At 27.7% G+C, this 16809-nt stretch overlaps 1 protein-coding gene across 1 annotated transcript; it reads right to left on the bottom strand.

Moving 5' to 3' along the window:
- Nucleotides 1-886: 886 nt before the first annotated feature.
- On the bottom strand, nucleotides 887-13190 carry LOC109601919 (uncharacterized). The gene is made up of 4 exons (XM_020018225.2): nucleotides 13081-13190; nucleotides 8782-9014; nucleotides 5769-6003; nucleotides 887-3235 (listed from the first exon to the last, which is right to left on the bottom strand). Exons 1-4 carry the CDS (start codon nucleotides 13124-13126, stop codon nucleotides 2886-2888), a joined length of 864 nt encoding a protein of 287 aa, XP_019873784.1. The 5' UTR covers nucleotides 13127-13190; the 3' UTR covers nucleotides 887-2885.
- Between the last annotated feature and the right edge of the window lie 3619 nt (nucleotides 13191-16809).

The raw sequence follows: 16809 nt of genomic DNA, 5'->3' as shown, positions 1-16809 counted from the left end.
TTCTGTCATTTTTATCTTTTTACACAATTACTTTGTTTCTATCATAACTTTTTCATTTTATATCCAATTTGGGTTTACTAAAACTAGAAAAGTTTATAATTGAACAAGCTGTCAATTAAAAATGTAAGGCATGAAATAATGAAAATGTTTATTATTGAAAAAAAAAACTTAAACAAATTTAAATTTGCCTCAACTGTAACTCAATTATTTATTTATTCATCTTCAGTTCTTGCTGTTGGAAAAGTAGAGGCCACAAACGTGTCAAGTGAAAAAAAGTAATTTTCTATATTAAAAAAGTTGTAGCTTGTAAATAGTAATAAAATACTAAACTTTGTGAAATTGAAATGAAATAAAGACAACTATTATAGTTTCAAACATTATCCAACAAAAACTCAGTTGAAATCCTTTATTTGCTCAAAATATAATAATGTTTGTTTGATTTTAAAACGTCTTTTGTTTCCTTAACTGTGAAATTAAAAGGAAAATTGTACGTTTGAAATTCTGATTAAAATTCTTTTATCTGTTAAATCTTCACGTTCACGTTCAAGGTATTCAATAAAACATAACGAGCGTTCATTCCGTGCAAATAGAACGCTCGTAACTATAGAGCCAGGAGGACCAATATTCGCCGGCAAATAAATTCTGAGCGAATCGAGTGTCAAGTTACGCGACAAATCAAAGGATGCCAGAGATGGAACGAGGGGACAAGCTAAATCCACCTTTTGTAAACTAATTACACTCTGGAAATCACTTGTTATTTTAATGACAACGTGCATTGTTCGGGGAACGATAACTAATTATAAAAATTACATAGCAAGTACTACAAATTAAATTATTTGTTTCTTGAGTGGCAAAGATTTAGGTAGGTATACTAAAACGCCAACTCTATATTTCAATTAAATGTATTTCTAAATACGTATGTATAATTTTTAATGATATAAGATATTATATGACACATAGCTACACGTAGTTTTATTATAATTTTCTTTATTTAATGGAAGACAGGCCATGGCATTATATTTAAAATTCTAAATGAAAATATTTAACTGCTATTTGTATCCGTTTATTAAATACATTCAATTTATAGATTTTAAGATTCTCAAAATTGTTTATTTTCAGAAAAAATTACAAACACGTTAAATATTTTCATTTATTCGGTTTAATCCCTTACATAGTTTTAATAATTTATATTTACACATGAAAAAACTAATACGAAACTATATATATATCTCATATTAAAATTAATTAACACCTCAAATTGACTCACAATAAAACCTTTAATCACAATAGTATAAAATTACTACAATAAAACAAAGTCACAGTGTCATAAAAATTGTTTCAAAATTTAAGGGAACTGATTTGCCCCTTTAACAAGCAACATGTCATTATAAAGTTTCTGATTTACAAATAACTGTGTAAATATAAAACAGCACATTTACTAAGTCCTAATAAAAATTTCACATCATTCGGAGGAATATGAATGTGTAATTTTATCTTGCCTTAATTACTGACAAAGATTGACATGCATATTGACATTTTTTAGTATTAAATAAATTATAAATAACCGTTTATATTAATTTTGATATGCAACTTATTGCTGGATATGAAAGAATACTTAAAAGTTCCAAAAACATTTTCATCAGATATGTTAACCAATATTAATATTTTCCTATATTAAATGTATTTTTTTCTAATTGTTAATATACAAATAAACATGTAATTGAAAGACGTTAATTTCACAAATCGTAATACAAAAAATTGAATATACTCGTAGATATGTACTATATCATTCAAAACTGTTAACACTATTTCTATACAATAATAAATATTAATATAATATTTCATTATATGCAAGTTCATGAAAAGCCATTTTTCAATTTATTTGCATAGTGTACGTGCTTTAATTACAATTAGAGTGAGTTTTTCAGGTGCTGTTTGTTTACACTTGTCATAAAAAATATCGTTTTGATTTTAAAATTCCTATTATCTCTTTATCACTAAATTTAACTACAATTCTTAAATATAACTTTAATAATTGTAAAACAAATCATTATAAACATGATAATACTGATTGTAACCAAAAATATGCTATTGAAATTATAATCATTTTGTTTAATTTGTTTTTAAGGTAGAACATACTAGACTGTTGCAATTTTTGTCATCATGTTCAACATAAGGAACACTAAATATGTTTATGTTAGTGATAACACGTTTTATACTATATCTGTTTTCAAACAATATTTTCAAATGAAACTTAATTCAATAAAATGTATCAATCCATCAACAATATTGAAGCTTATAACAAATTTAATGATAAATACGTTAGTAAAAGCCTAATACCAATTGATTTAAATTTTGTTTATTGTATATGAAAATTTTAATTTGATATTACTAAAATTTGTGATACTACATAATACTATTCTTTTGGTCATCTATATTCAGAATGTTACAAAATCACATAACCCCACAGCATATGCTGTTTGGAATAAACTTTCATTATCTGAACTAGATTCGAACAATATGTCTAATGGAAAAAAATTAACTGGAGTCGTTGTTATACAACAACAGTTTTTAACTCTCTGAAAGCCCATTTTGTAGGTAAGTGACGATGTTTGCTTTCATTGTTTACTAAATTATAGGCCCATAAAACAAAATAATCGTACAACAATGATGCGTTAATAATCTATTCAATAAAAGATCAGATTTTATTAGCATTACCCTCGTTTGATATGTGCGAGGAGTAAAAGAAGTTGACATGATATGCTCCTGTTTATTGATACTTGTTCACTTGATATGCAATGTATATGTAACAATCGATTATTATAACATTAAACAACATGGTAATGCTAACTGCAATCCAGAATTTTCTAACAATAGTATCACTCTTATTCCATGGTGTTGTACTGCACGTTCTTGATCTTAAAGTAGCGGAAGATGCCGTAGCCGGTGACCGTGATCAAAACGGCGATGGCCAACGTGGATCCCACAGCGATCGGTGCAGTTTCGTCCGTGAACTGTTTCTGGCTCTTGCATTCGAAGGCCGGCTCGAAGTTCTCGCTCTTGTACATGAAAGGCTGGACCTGGAGGAGGCGCAGCAACAGGGTGCCACGGAGGCCCGGCGGCGGGTGGTCGCTCTCGTCCGACGTCAGTTCGACGTCCACCTCGTCGCAGTTGTACGAACGGCCTATCGGCGTCGGGATCAGCATTTGACGGTGGTACAGTTTTATCGGTTTGCCTTGAATTTAATGGGTCACAATTAAGTTTACAGCCATAATAAATCAATATATTGCACAGACATATAAAATACATTATTAGTATTAAATATATTTTAAAATAAAATTAATATTTCATTTGTACAGTGGATGGGTGTCTATACTTGTAAAAAGATTTCAATTAATGACATAATAATAACAATTTAAATGTCCCCTTAATTAATAAATTACAAATAAATTTTTTTGTTATAAGTTAGTAGTATTAGGCTCTCTATCAATAATCTTAAGAGGTTCGACATATTTTCTATGTTTTTTCACAACCCATTTTTATTAATATTATTTATTTATAGCTACTTTAGTAATTTTAAGATAAAATTACTGAAATCAACTATTTGACTATCAAATCTATTTAAATATTTATTTTAAATATTAATAGTTTTCTAATTTTTTTGATTTTATATATTAATCATAATTTTAATATACTTGTTTTATCATATGTGATTATTTAAAATTAAATGAATAAATGAATGAATTATATTTTAAAAAATTTAAGTAAGTATTTCATTTTACTATTTTTCAACAATAATATTGTTAATAATTGAAATAAATTAAAGTATAATTTTCACTTTATAATAAATGTATCTATAAAATATATAATTCCATATATTCAACTGATATATTTAAATATTTTCGTTAAATACATTTTCAAAAAGTTATAAATTTCTGTAGTTTTCTACACATGTTCCCTAACTATAAAATTATCTCCTTTCACAATAGTTCACCGTCTTCCGTTGAGCCAAAACTGGGGTTAAACATCAAAAAGGATAAAAAACTCAAGTTATTCAATTTCTAGTGAATTATCACCATTTATTTAAAACATGTAAAAGGATTTTAATTAATTATATATTAGTAACAACTTAAATGTTCCCTTAATTAATAAAATACAAAAAAAATTTTTGTTATAAGTTAGTAGTGTTAGACTCTCTATCAATCATCTTAAGAGGTTCGACATATTTTCTAAGTTTTTTCACAACCCATTTTTATTAATATTATTTATTTAGCTACTAGCTAAATAAATTAAAGTATAATTTTCACTTTATAATGAATGTATCTATAAAATATATAATTCCATATATTCAACTGATATATTTAAATATTTTTGTTAAATATATTTTCAAAATTTCTGTAGTTTTCTACACATGTTCCTTAACTATAAAATTATCCCTTAAGTAATATTAATAATAAAATTGTTTATTACATTTTTATTCATTTATTTATTATTACTATTATTATTATTGTTTTGAGTTCGTAATTTCTGAGTTAATTCATATTGCTATTGGACTATTATTTATATTTACAAGAAATATTAATTTTAGGTGTTTTCACATTTTATCCATCATATTTCTTCAATTAAAATAGTTTTAACTGTTATACATATTATCATTTGTATATTAATTTTAATAATTTAATATATTTAATATATATAAACATTTTATACTTATTCATATTATTATATAAATGTTTAAATATTGTTATTATTAATAAAAAATTTAAATTATTTGTCAATATTTTAGATATTCTTTAACACACAATATGTTTACAAGGAATTTTAATTTTAAATGTATCCACATTTTAATCTTTATTTTTCTTTCATTTTCAAACTATAATTTATAATTAAAATAATTTTAACTTTTATGCATTTGTATATTAATTTTAATAATTTAATATATTATAAATAAAAATAATAATTTAAACCATAATTTTTACTCTATCTTGAATATATCTATAAAGTGTTTTTGTTTCAAAAAATGATGTATTTCTTTAGTTTTCAGACGTTAAAGTCTCTTTACTCTAATATTATCTACACAAAGAATATTAATATTTACAATAGTTTTATTTCAATTTGTTAATATTATAATCTGTAAATTATGTATAACAAGTTAATTCTTTGATCCATTTTTTATTCTTTTTTTAATTTATTTAATTTAATTATACAATATTAAAAAAGAAATTATAATTCAATTTGAGCAGATTGTATAATATCGTGTACAGGATTGCATTACTACTTTCAAGACAAATTTGTTTGTCACACAGAGAGCTGCCCCTTCGGATTGGAGTGTGTTGATGACCCTTAACATAACAGCATTTATGTACGAGCTATGTTAATATGTTTTAATCTCATTTTTGTCTGACAATTGGCGAATGCGCCAGTTTACTTAACATCTCATTCAACACATAATTATAATTTTATGCACATTGAAATTTAAATAGAAATTAATATTAAACACATTTAGTTTATTTTAATTAAAGGCAAGTGAAACATTTTATTTAGGCACAGACGAATAAAGCGGACGTTAAATCCCGTCTACTTAGCGCAAAGTTGCCTCCGGGCGTTAATTAATTTAACCGCGACTTCGTCTAGTTGGCGAAAAGTTTCAGTGTCAGTGCTTAAACGTTACGGTTAAAATTTAGCAATTACATTAAACGATGGTGCTGCGCAATTAAATGGAAAAACTATTTCGTTTAATTCGTTGAATTTTTTTGAATCGCACTCACCTCGTGTTTGAATGCCGTGGAATTTCGGCAAGTCCGGACTTACGGTCAGTTCTATGTTACTGATGTACCACCGTTCGCCGCCGGGTGTTTTTGCGAAGTTGATGTCCAAATTATAGCCGGTCCATATGATTCGGAGGAGTTGTGCATCGTCGTATTTGCAGTTGCCGTCGACCAGCACTTTTTCCGGGATGAAGGAGTCCGCTTGTTCTTCCAGGTTGTGCAATTTGAAATTTACCTAGAATTAATGATTTTTAAAATTTGGAATGCTTATTGGCACAAATTAATCTGAAAAGAGGTCATTTTTATAGTATTTCATAGAATTATTTTTTGTTTTATTCTCCACGGAAAACCGAATCGTAGAGTAAATATCGTTCTTTTTTTGTGGTTTAGATTATCTCAATGAGCAAGATAGAATATTATATATGTTCAATTTGGCCTGATATAAAAGAGTACGAAGTTCATCAATGTTGCAAATCCAGCTCTAATAGAAGTAAGTAGATAAAATCATCTTCCATATCAGTTTAATAAAACACTGAAACAGTAAAACATTAAAGAATATTTGTTATAGATCCACAAATCCGCAAGCTGATACGCGGAGATAAGAATTTGTGCAGAATTTAAATGAAAATGGCACTACATTCTGTTAATGAAGTATATTGTTTGTTTGTTGTTTTTTGAAGAATTGATATTCTTGGAAAAATTGTTAACAATTAACCACTTTTAAAACTACAATGCCTCTCTTATCCAAGTTATTTGCTCCTTATTTATGAGCTGAAAATCATGAGTAATCTAAAGATTTTTATCCTCGAGATCCAGATTAGTAATCTTCTTTAATCTTGGTTAAATACAAAACTGAGTATAATGAGGAAAACTGATAGATAAGAATTTGTGCAGAGATATTCAAGAATATTGATTATGTTTTTCCAGAATGTTGATAATATTGTATAAATTGTTGAGAATTTATTACTTTTAAAATTAGTATGCTACTCTTCTTATTTATGAACTGAAAATGATGAGTAATCTGAAGATTTTTATCCTCTTTAATTCCAGCCAAATAAAAAACTGAAGGTTGTAAATGATATTAACCCTAATTTCTATATCTTATAACTATTTTTCCAAAACAGTCTGATTGTTGATTGTACATTGCATGTCTTTTTGATGATTTGATAATATTGAAAACATTGTTAATTATTTACTACTTTTAAGGCTAATATACCATTCTCATTCAGAGCTGGAAATGATGGGCAATCTGAAGATTTTTATCCCCTTTAAACTCAGCTAAATAAAAAACTGAGAATTTATGCGTTTTAAAAAAAAAGGACGCTACATCCTGGTTGTTATTTATGTGCATTGTTTTTTTTTGATAAATTGATAATATTGGAAACATCGTTAATAATCTACTACTAGTAATGTGAAACTTTTTATCCTCTTTGATCTTGGTTAACTAAAAAACTGAAAGAGATGAGAATTTGTACAAATTTTAAATGGCACTAGATCCTAGTTTCCACTGAAGGATATTGTTTATGTAATTTCTGGAAACTTGATACCACTGTAAAAATTTATACTTTTAAAACTACAATACTACTTTCATCCAAATTATGTTTCTCTTCATTTATGAAATGGAAAAGATGAATAATCTCTTTTTAATCTCGCCCAAATAAAAATCTAAAGGTTTTAAATATTATTAACCCTGCATTTGAATATCTTATAACCGTTTTTCCAAAACATGAAAGAATAATTTTCATAGATCCTTAAATCCTCAAGCTGATGCAGAAAGATGAAAAAGTGTATAAAAAAATGAAAATGTCCCTAGATTCTGATTGTCATTTAATAATATTGTTGTGTGAGACTTTAGAAGTTATTATCCCTGAATCACAATATTTTATCATCCATCGAAACACTCTTCTAAAATACTAAAAAAACGTTTGTTCAAATGATTTTAAATGAAAATGACGCTAGATCCTGGTTTTCAATTAACTATATTAATAATGTTTTCTCAGAGTGTTGATAATATTATAAAAATTATTAAACATTTTAAAACTACATCATAACATCTGAATTACTTTTATGCTTATTTATGAGGTAAAAGTGATAAACACTTTTTTTAACAAAATTTAAATAGGCTATGCTAGGTAATTATTGCTGGGCATTTATACGAGATTGCAGGTCACCACCAGTTTTCATTAGTGGCAATATGATGTCCCAGCGATATGCGTATGACGTTTTGGACCCTTATTTTCATCCCTACATAAGATGAGAGGCACATATTGTCTGGAATACATTAAACTTCCTGGAAGCTTCCCATGTGAATTTACTGCTTTGACCACCTAGATCTTCAGACCTTTTCCCAATCGAATATGTGTGTAATATGATGGGGCACCACTTAACGAATTATTGGAAAAAGGCTATTCTAGGTAATTATTGCTGGACAATTATACAAGATTGCAAGAAATACAAAAAAAAAGTATTTTTCAGAACATTTAGTAATCAATTGAGAAAAAAAAAACTTTTTTTTTGTTCATTTTCTGTAATTTTATTCTTGAACTGAATCCTTGAAAATTGGAAAAAAAGACGAAAAAATAATGTTTATCAAGGGTGCAAACAACTTTCAATAAATAATATGCGTATTAAAAATAGTCCCAATTTGATTCAAACCCCACGTTTAGACCATATTTTCCAATTTATCATGCATTTCTCGCAATAATAAAATCCAGACACGAGCTTAAAAAGCCACATTTCCATTCGGCTATATTTTAGTTAAAAAAGAAACAGGGGTATTTTTGTTATATTTGGTTTTATGTTCTTTTGCTTCCATTTTTATTTCCCCCTAAAAATATTTGCCATCCGTGCTTTCCGTTGGATTGTTATTTTTGATATTAACGTTGCGCCGTTCCACTTTCTAAATGTGTCACATTTTATACCTTTTTACCATCAGTTAAAATAAAAATATGTATATTTTCAACTAGTGAAAATTATGACTAAAATATAAATGAGAATTAATGTTAAAACTTACTTCAACCACGGCATCAGTCTTCATAAGTATACATGTTGACTGGCTGTTGCTGTTGATGTACCTGTAGAAAGCGACACCACTATCCTTGGATGCGGTGCTGGAAGTCGGTGTGGCTAATGATCCGCTTCCTGCGTCGGTGGTCGGAGTCGAAGAACTGAATTTGGTGTGTCTCGGTTTCGGTGTCACTTGATTAGGTAGTGTGAGGCTGTCCACAAACGTTGATGTCGTTGCACCTATAAATAGATTTATCATACATATAAAGGAAAATTGAAAACGGGTACCCGGCTGTTTGCCTTAAATTATAACGATAACAATAATCATTTAAGACAAAAGAATCAGTGGTTAACAAAACATTTGAAAACAAAAGCTTTAGGGACCCCGCAGGAAACGTTTTGTTGATTTAATTACAATAGGTCTTTTGAATTACTCCTTTTGAATTTTAAACAGAAAAATTTATTTAGTTTAAATTATAACGTGTAAATAATGTATAATAATATACTATATGTATACTAACTGAAAAAATACGCAACACCTAAAATGAATTCAGATATTTTCATTAAATGTAGTATTCAGTTTCTTCATATCTTTAAGCTATTTCAAACAAGCATGTACTCCGGAAGACCCAGAGCTACCACAGAGCCACAAGACCGTCGTCTTAGATTATTGGCCCTAAGGGACAGAAAGAGTTCAACGCGGATGATTGCTGATTGTTTTGCCAATGAAGGTAGACCAATTGGTATTCGATCTGTTTACAACAGCAAACCATAGGCGCCAATGTAGTGATTGGTGTTTGGAACCTCAACAATGAGATAAGGAATATAATCATATTGTATTTAGTGATGAATTACGCTTTTGATTGGGCATGCATGATGGTCATGTGTTAGTAAGTCGGCGACATAAAGAAAAAGGTGATCTTCGCTTTGCTGTGGAGCCATATTCATAAAACTATGGGTTTAATGATATGGGGTGATATTGCTTATGGTAACAGGTTACCACCAGTTTTCATTAGTGGCAATATGACGTCCCAGCCATATGTGGATGATGTTTTGGTGCCTTAATTTCATCCCTACATAAGAAGATATCTCGGACTAATTTTTCAGGAAGATAATGCCCATCCACATATTGCCTGGAATACATTAAACTTCCTGGAAGCCTTCCATGTGAATTTACTACTTTTTTTTTTTTTTTTTTTTTTGAACCAGAAGACGGGACTGACAAAGATGCCAGCCCCCTGTCAACTGGTTCCCGGAAGAACAAGCCCAATCTGAGGAAGGTCCTAGAACCTCCCTGGGTGAGGATTGGGCTTGCAGTTGATCCGTCGGCCTCCCGCCACCACTGGCTTGTGGAGCGGGACTGCCCGAGAGATAATTTACTACATTGGCCACCTAGATCTTCAGACCTTTTCCCAATCGAACATGTGTGGGATATGAATGTACAGCGCCCTCCACGGACTCTTAATGAACTGAGATGTCTGATGCCACGACGAATCAATGAGGGTGTCCAACCCATTATTGGCTTCTAACAATTTGTGCTTTACGATTTTTGTTTAATTTTTTAATCAATCAATTATTCTATAATAGTCGTTTTTTTGCACGCAGTATATATTATAGTTTAGCATTACAAATAAGTTAAGATGGAATTTATAAGTCAATGTGCTATATGTAAATGTAAATTATTAAACATCTGGACCAAAATGGATTTATTCTAACTAACTAACATTATATAACTAGTCCATACTGAACAAATATTTTCATTAAAAAGGACTTTTGGGAACTTGTAGATATAATTATTATGGTCTTTTGAAATATTCCTTAGGGTTTAAAACAAGAGAATCCAAGTTATAACCAGTGCATATACCATTATATATAACTTCAAATAAATTAGGACTGGATAAAAAAATTAATATAAAAGTAAAATAGAACATTAGATCTGAATGTATCCAGCCACATCTGAATTGACTTTCAAAACGCCTCCATATTAAAAAAGCATTATAAGTAGAAATGCAATCGATGTTTAAATCATTTTAAATTCAAAATTTTTTCACCACATTAAGACAATGTAAATTATGAAATATTAGATCCAGAATAAATTTGGCCTAATTAATTATCTTCAGACTGGACTAACTGAGTAAAGACTTTCATTAGAAAGGACATTAAGGACCTTGTAGTAAGAGTTTTGTTCTTGTAAAATATTCATTTAGGTTTTAAAACAACAAAATCTAAATTAAACGAGGGAATATAGTAATATACAGTTTAGCAGTTCATATACATCAAAATTTAATTAAAAAGTTTAAAAATAACACAAAGTTAAATAGAACAATCGATCTGGTCCGATTCTCTTAATCCCTGCATATTAATAGAATTTATAGTTGGACGTAAAATATGTATTTAAATTATTTTGATTTTAAATCATCACATTAATCCAGTATAAATAATTGAATACTACAATTAGAAGGGATTTATCTCAACTAATGTTAGTTAGGTTAGATCTTGCAACAATAATTTTTATTGATTTAATTGTATATATATAGTATAGTATAGTAAAATATAACTTTTGATATAAATGTATCCAGGTGCATTTATTTTGATTTTCACAATATTATATCCATCGATCTGAATGAATCCATCTGTTTTAATTTTCAGAGTTCCTGTTTAATAAGGAAATTGATCAGTGGAAATGCAATAAGTATATGTCATTTGTATTTGAAATAATCTTCAACACGTCAATTCAGTGTAAATAAATAAACATCTGAACCAAAATAGATTTATCATAACCAATATTTATTGAATTTACTGAACTAAGATATCCTTTAAATATAACTAATAATTATAATAAGTCTTTAAAAATAAATCGGAATTTTACAACCACTGCATATTTTATTATTATACAAAAATTCACTGTAGTTATATTTAATAACACAAAAGTAAAATGTAACGATCGATCTGAATGTATCCAGGCGCATCTTCTGTGACTATTACAGTGCCCACACATTAATGGAATTGATCGATGGATGTGAATTATAGGTTTCAGTTGCTTTGATTTTACATTTTCTCAACCCCATCAATCCAATGAAAACTTGTAAATATCAGTAGTAGAAGAGGCACACCATCCTTTTACTACTATTTAATAACTGAATTAATTTTTTTTTATATCACATATTAAATATCAATACAATCATTTTTCAATTTAACTGTTAAAAACATTAAAATTACAATAATATTAATAAATACTAAAATGGTTTGCTCAATTTATTGCTTTTAGATAGATAAAATAACATTATAAATATTGTTTATATTTTTCATGTTATACATATAATATATGCGAGAATGATAGAATTACATATAAAATATGTTTGTATCAACTACAGAGTTGTTTTTAGAAAAATTATTATAAATTTTATGTAACCTTTTGTATATTTTTTATACTGACAATAACAAGATATTGATTTTTCTTCTGAGAGAAAACCTACTAGTAAATTCCTTGTTTTTCTGACAATAAACCCACCACGAATCATCAATTCTTGTCACCTTCTATCAATCTAGTAGTATATATATAACATATAAAACGTAAACTAATTTATTAAATATTTTGTTTACACTATAATACTAATTTGATCAGCTTTTTGATTAATACCTCAATTATTTATATAAACAAGTAAATTTTAAATATACACCACAGATAATTAAGTAAAAACAAGATAAACAAAATAAATATTTTCAATAATTAATATATTATATAGGGCGCAAACAGATATTTAATTGATTTTTGATGTTATTTATTACTTCTGAAACAGTTTGTGCAGTTTTACAACAGTCCTTCTGATTTAATTTCGTAAAGAGGAAAGAACGATAACAATTTACTTAATGTTAACTTGATTGTATTCAGTTTAAGATATCTCTTACATCCTAACCTTAACCTACTGGACACGCAGACATAGCAACAGATTAATTAGATCGTCGCGATTAAATTATAATAAATCCATTGGAAAGGCAACGACACAATTTATATATTATATATTTTTATAAATGAATACATCGAATAAACCAGTTATTACCTGTGGCCAATTAAAAAATGAAACGCTGCAGCAGCAATTTCAATCGTAATTGAACCCTTGGACATCGAACATAACGAACAGGAAGGAAGTGGGAAAAAAGTTGGTGAAATCACTTTATTTTAGTTTTTGTTTTCGAACCAAAGCTTGCGCAAAAAGTCGCAACGAACGCTGCACACCAAAATGCAAAACGTTAAAAAAAAGGCAAAACAAAGGCGATAATCGCAATTATGGCAAAATATACTCACAAATTATTAAACATTTTAAATAAACTGCACCTCCAAACTTTGCCATGTTTCACCAGACAGCCTCTCACAGCAACACGCACACTTAGAATGGACGGATCGTGGAGTTTTTTGCCGCGTACCGGGACCATTCTAAGCGCACAACGCAGAATCAGTAGCGTATGTCAATAAAAGGGCGCATGCTAGGTCCCGCGAAACGTGGGTGCTTTCATTGAGAGACGGAGGTAGGTTTTTACTATGTCCTACATGGAGGTGTCTCCGGGCTGTCTCGGGCGTTCGCCCACGGAGTTGGGGGGCTCGCGTCGCACTCGGAATTGCGGGGGCTAGGAATTGGATCACCGGGGCGGAATGCGTCACCAGGAAATACGTACTCCGTCCTCTCAGTGGGCTTATGTGCTTTGAAAGCATTTTTCATTTGTGTATTACCGGGAAAGCTTTTAATTTGAATTTGTTTGCACATGTTTGTCATTTTTTGTGTTTGTTTTATCGACTAATTTATTTCGAAGGGAAATAACTTTAGTTTTACTATCAATCAAACTAAGCGGAATCCATTTGGTTATGTTTGATAAGTGAATACTTCTTTATATAAAAAACCAAATTTTACTCATTATTATTTATAAAATAATAATTAATTTTGAAAATATTAAATTTTCCTAAGAAAAACTTAATAATAATTTATATTAATAATATAAATTATATTACACACTGTTAAATTTAAAAAATACATATAATAACCCTTTAAAATACAATGTGTCCCATTTGAAAGCGTCTCCCTCATAAAATTTATATTTTTTGTACAATTTTTGTACTTTTTTTCAATTGTAAACCACGTAAATATATACAAAAAATCACGTTTTTTGACCCAAAACTAAATCCTACAGACAAATTTTTTAGGCACTAAAATAAAGAAAATTATTCTAGCAATTTTTTATAGAAAATCTAACTACATCATTGGATTATGTATCCCCTGAAATAGGTAAATACCAAATTCCAAATAAAAATTATGTATATTCATTATTGTATCAAAAAATCATAATATTTTTATAAATTTATTTTCTTAATCAAATAATCTGTGAAATAAACTCAAATTACCAAAATAGCACAAATTATCTTATTATTGAATCCAACATTTATACAATGCAGGAATTTCTTTATGGGCTCTTTATGGTCAAAAGGAAAAAAATAGCTCAAAAATAAAGTTTTACTTTTCTAAATTTTAAGATTTATATTTACAGTTTTCTCATTGACTTTAAATGGTTAATTCTATCGATTCTTGGTTCTAAGTACTAAAATTTCGGACTCATTATGGCCCAAAAGGAAAAATTTTGTGGTCGAAGAATAACCGAAAAATGGGAAAATTTAGAGTTTCCGGGATTGGGGCTATGAAAAAATCTGAATTTCGAATTCTCTCATGAATGGTTAAAAGGAAAAAAATTAACTCAAAAAATAATAGATGTTTATTGTTGACAAATAATATAATTTATACTATTTTTTTCAATGCATTCCATGCACAATTTAATTAAAAAAAATAAACTCAAATGAAGAATATGATTTTTAATTTTTTCACAGAATTAATTAATTAATTCATTCAATTATGAAATTGATGTATTCTCTTTTAAGAGGGTGTAGTTAGATTTACTATAAATAATTTGTTAATTTTATAAGCGTATCCCGTTTTCAAATTGACCAAACTGTATACAATTTAATTAATATTTTAAAAATATCAAATAAAAGATTTAGAACCACACTAATTAATAAAACCAGATTAAATACTAGAAAAATTAAGTTAAAGTTACTGATTTAATGAATATAAAAATTTAAAAATTATTTTCGATATTCAATTTACATTCGGTATAATTTTAATTTTCAAAATATCGATTAGTATTACTAAATTTTAGACAACAGATTAATTACATTGGTTTACATATTTCAACTTTTGAAATATGGAAGTTTTATCCAGTAATTAAAATTAGCTGAGCTTTCTATTGCTGCAACTCAATTACTTTTGTTTTTATCGATACGAATTAGACACCGTATGTTCTTTCTAAAGAAGTAGAATGGCACGAACGAAAAAAAAAAATAATATGATTTTCGTGTCCTGCACTCAAGTTCTCTAACCAATAAGTAAAAAAATGTTTTTATATTCTTCCTATAATCTAGTTTAATCCTCAAGTATGAAGAAAATTTAAATAAACCATAAATAAATGACACAAATATACAAAATATTTGAGCGTGACATGAAACATAAAAAGTAAAATATTAATTGTTACCAAAACCTCATTGAATTGTTTTTCAAACATCAAAAATCCAATATTTTCGTAGACTGACTTTAGTCCCCCCATTAGCTCTCATAAACATGTACCTCTTTCTCTTTAACTCTCGGTACAAATAGAATTTTGAATCGATTAGAGTCTTGTATCTTTCAATTATGAAGTTGTTAAAATCATATATATATATATATATATATATAGGTTATATATTTTTTTATTTTGAATATGTTAGGTTTACGGTTTTACAACACAGTAAATTAATTAACTTATTTATGTATTAAAATAAAGGTATTGAACACTAAAAACCTCAGGTTAATGTGAATTGTTCAGTTTCACTAGTAAAAGAATCCCTTGTAATCAAACAAATTGTACCAAAATTAAAGTAGATACAACAAAATATGTTCAAATGTTATTACAATATTTATAATAAATGATAAACAAGTTTATTATTAACATCTTGAATTCAATGTCTTATTGTTAGTGTAAAACAGAGTCGTCTACCTTGTAGTTTGGTTTTCAAGAGGTCGCACACTACAAGTGTTTAATTATATATATAAAAAGAATATATATTTTTGATGTAAAATAATTAACGTATAAATATATTTCTGATAAATCTTAAGATATTTGAAATAAAAAATTGGTTTTAAAGTAGCATTTATTTTAACAAAGTACATATTTTCACTGAGTAAGTTAATTATTCCATTTAAACTGATTTCCTTGATATTTTTTTTAAGATTAAAAGCCAAGGTACATTCTTTACACACTCCTATAAAAAAGTCAAGTGGCTCAAACACAAAAATCACACCCAATAATAATAATTATGACACTAAAAAAGTAAAGTAATAATTGTGTCCTCAATCATATTGAAATATTTATCAAACACCAAAAATCCAATATTTTACCCCTTCTTCTTTACAAAACTGCAATCTAAAAATAAACAACTGCATTGAAAATGCGCCGCTTTTTGGACGGCATGAGTCTTTTGTCCTTATCTCTCTCACTCTTAAGGATATACATTCAAAATTCGAATATTGAATCAAATAGAGAAAATTTCGTTCAATTTGGATTCAGTGACGAAATTGACGTTGAAATCGACCAATCATGAACAAACTTGAGGTAGTATTAAAAAATATTTAAACACCATACGAAACAGAAAAATTAAAAATTATTAAATATTATTACTTCATTTGTTGTAAAAATAAAATTTGTACTTTTACCATTACTGTTTATTTGAATTTTTATTTAAATTTAATATTTTTTTAACAAATTAATTTTTAAATAATACAAAAATATCTAAATAACGAAATTTTTTTTTAATGACAGCATGGTCGTAATAACTGTTTTAATAGATATAACTATTATATCATTTTAATACACACAACTTTTATTTGTCATAAAAATAAAATTTACATAAAATGAAATTACAACCTAATCTGTACTTTTATCATTACATTTTGTTAAT

This window comes from Aethina tumida, chromosome 2, assembly GCF_024364675.1.
Source record: "Aethina tumida isolate Nest 87 chromosome 2, icAetTumi1.1, whole genome shotgun sequence".
Taxonomy (NCBI): Eukaryota; Metazoa; Arthropoda; class Insecta; order Coleoptera; family Nitidulidae; genus Aethina; species Aethina tumida.
This window is presented reverse-complemented; position numbering and strand designations above follow the sequence as displayed.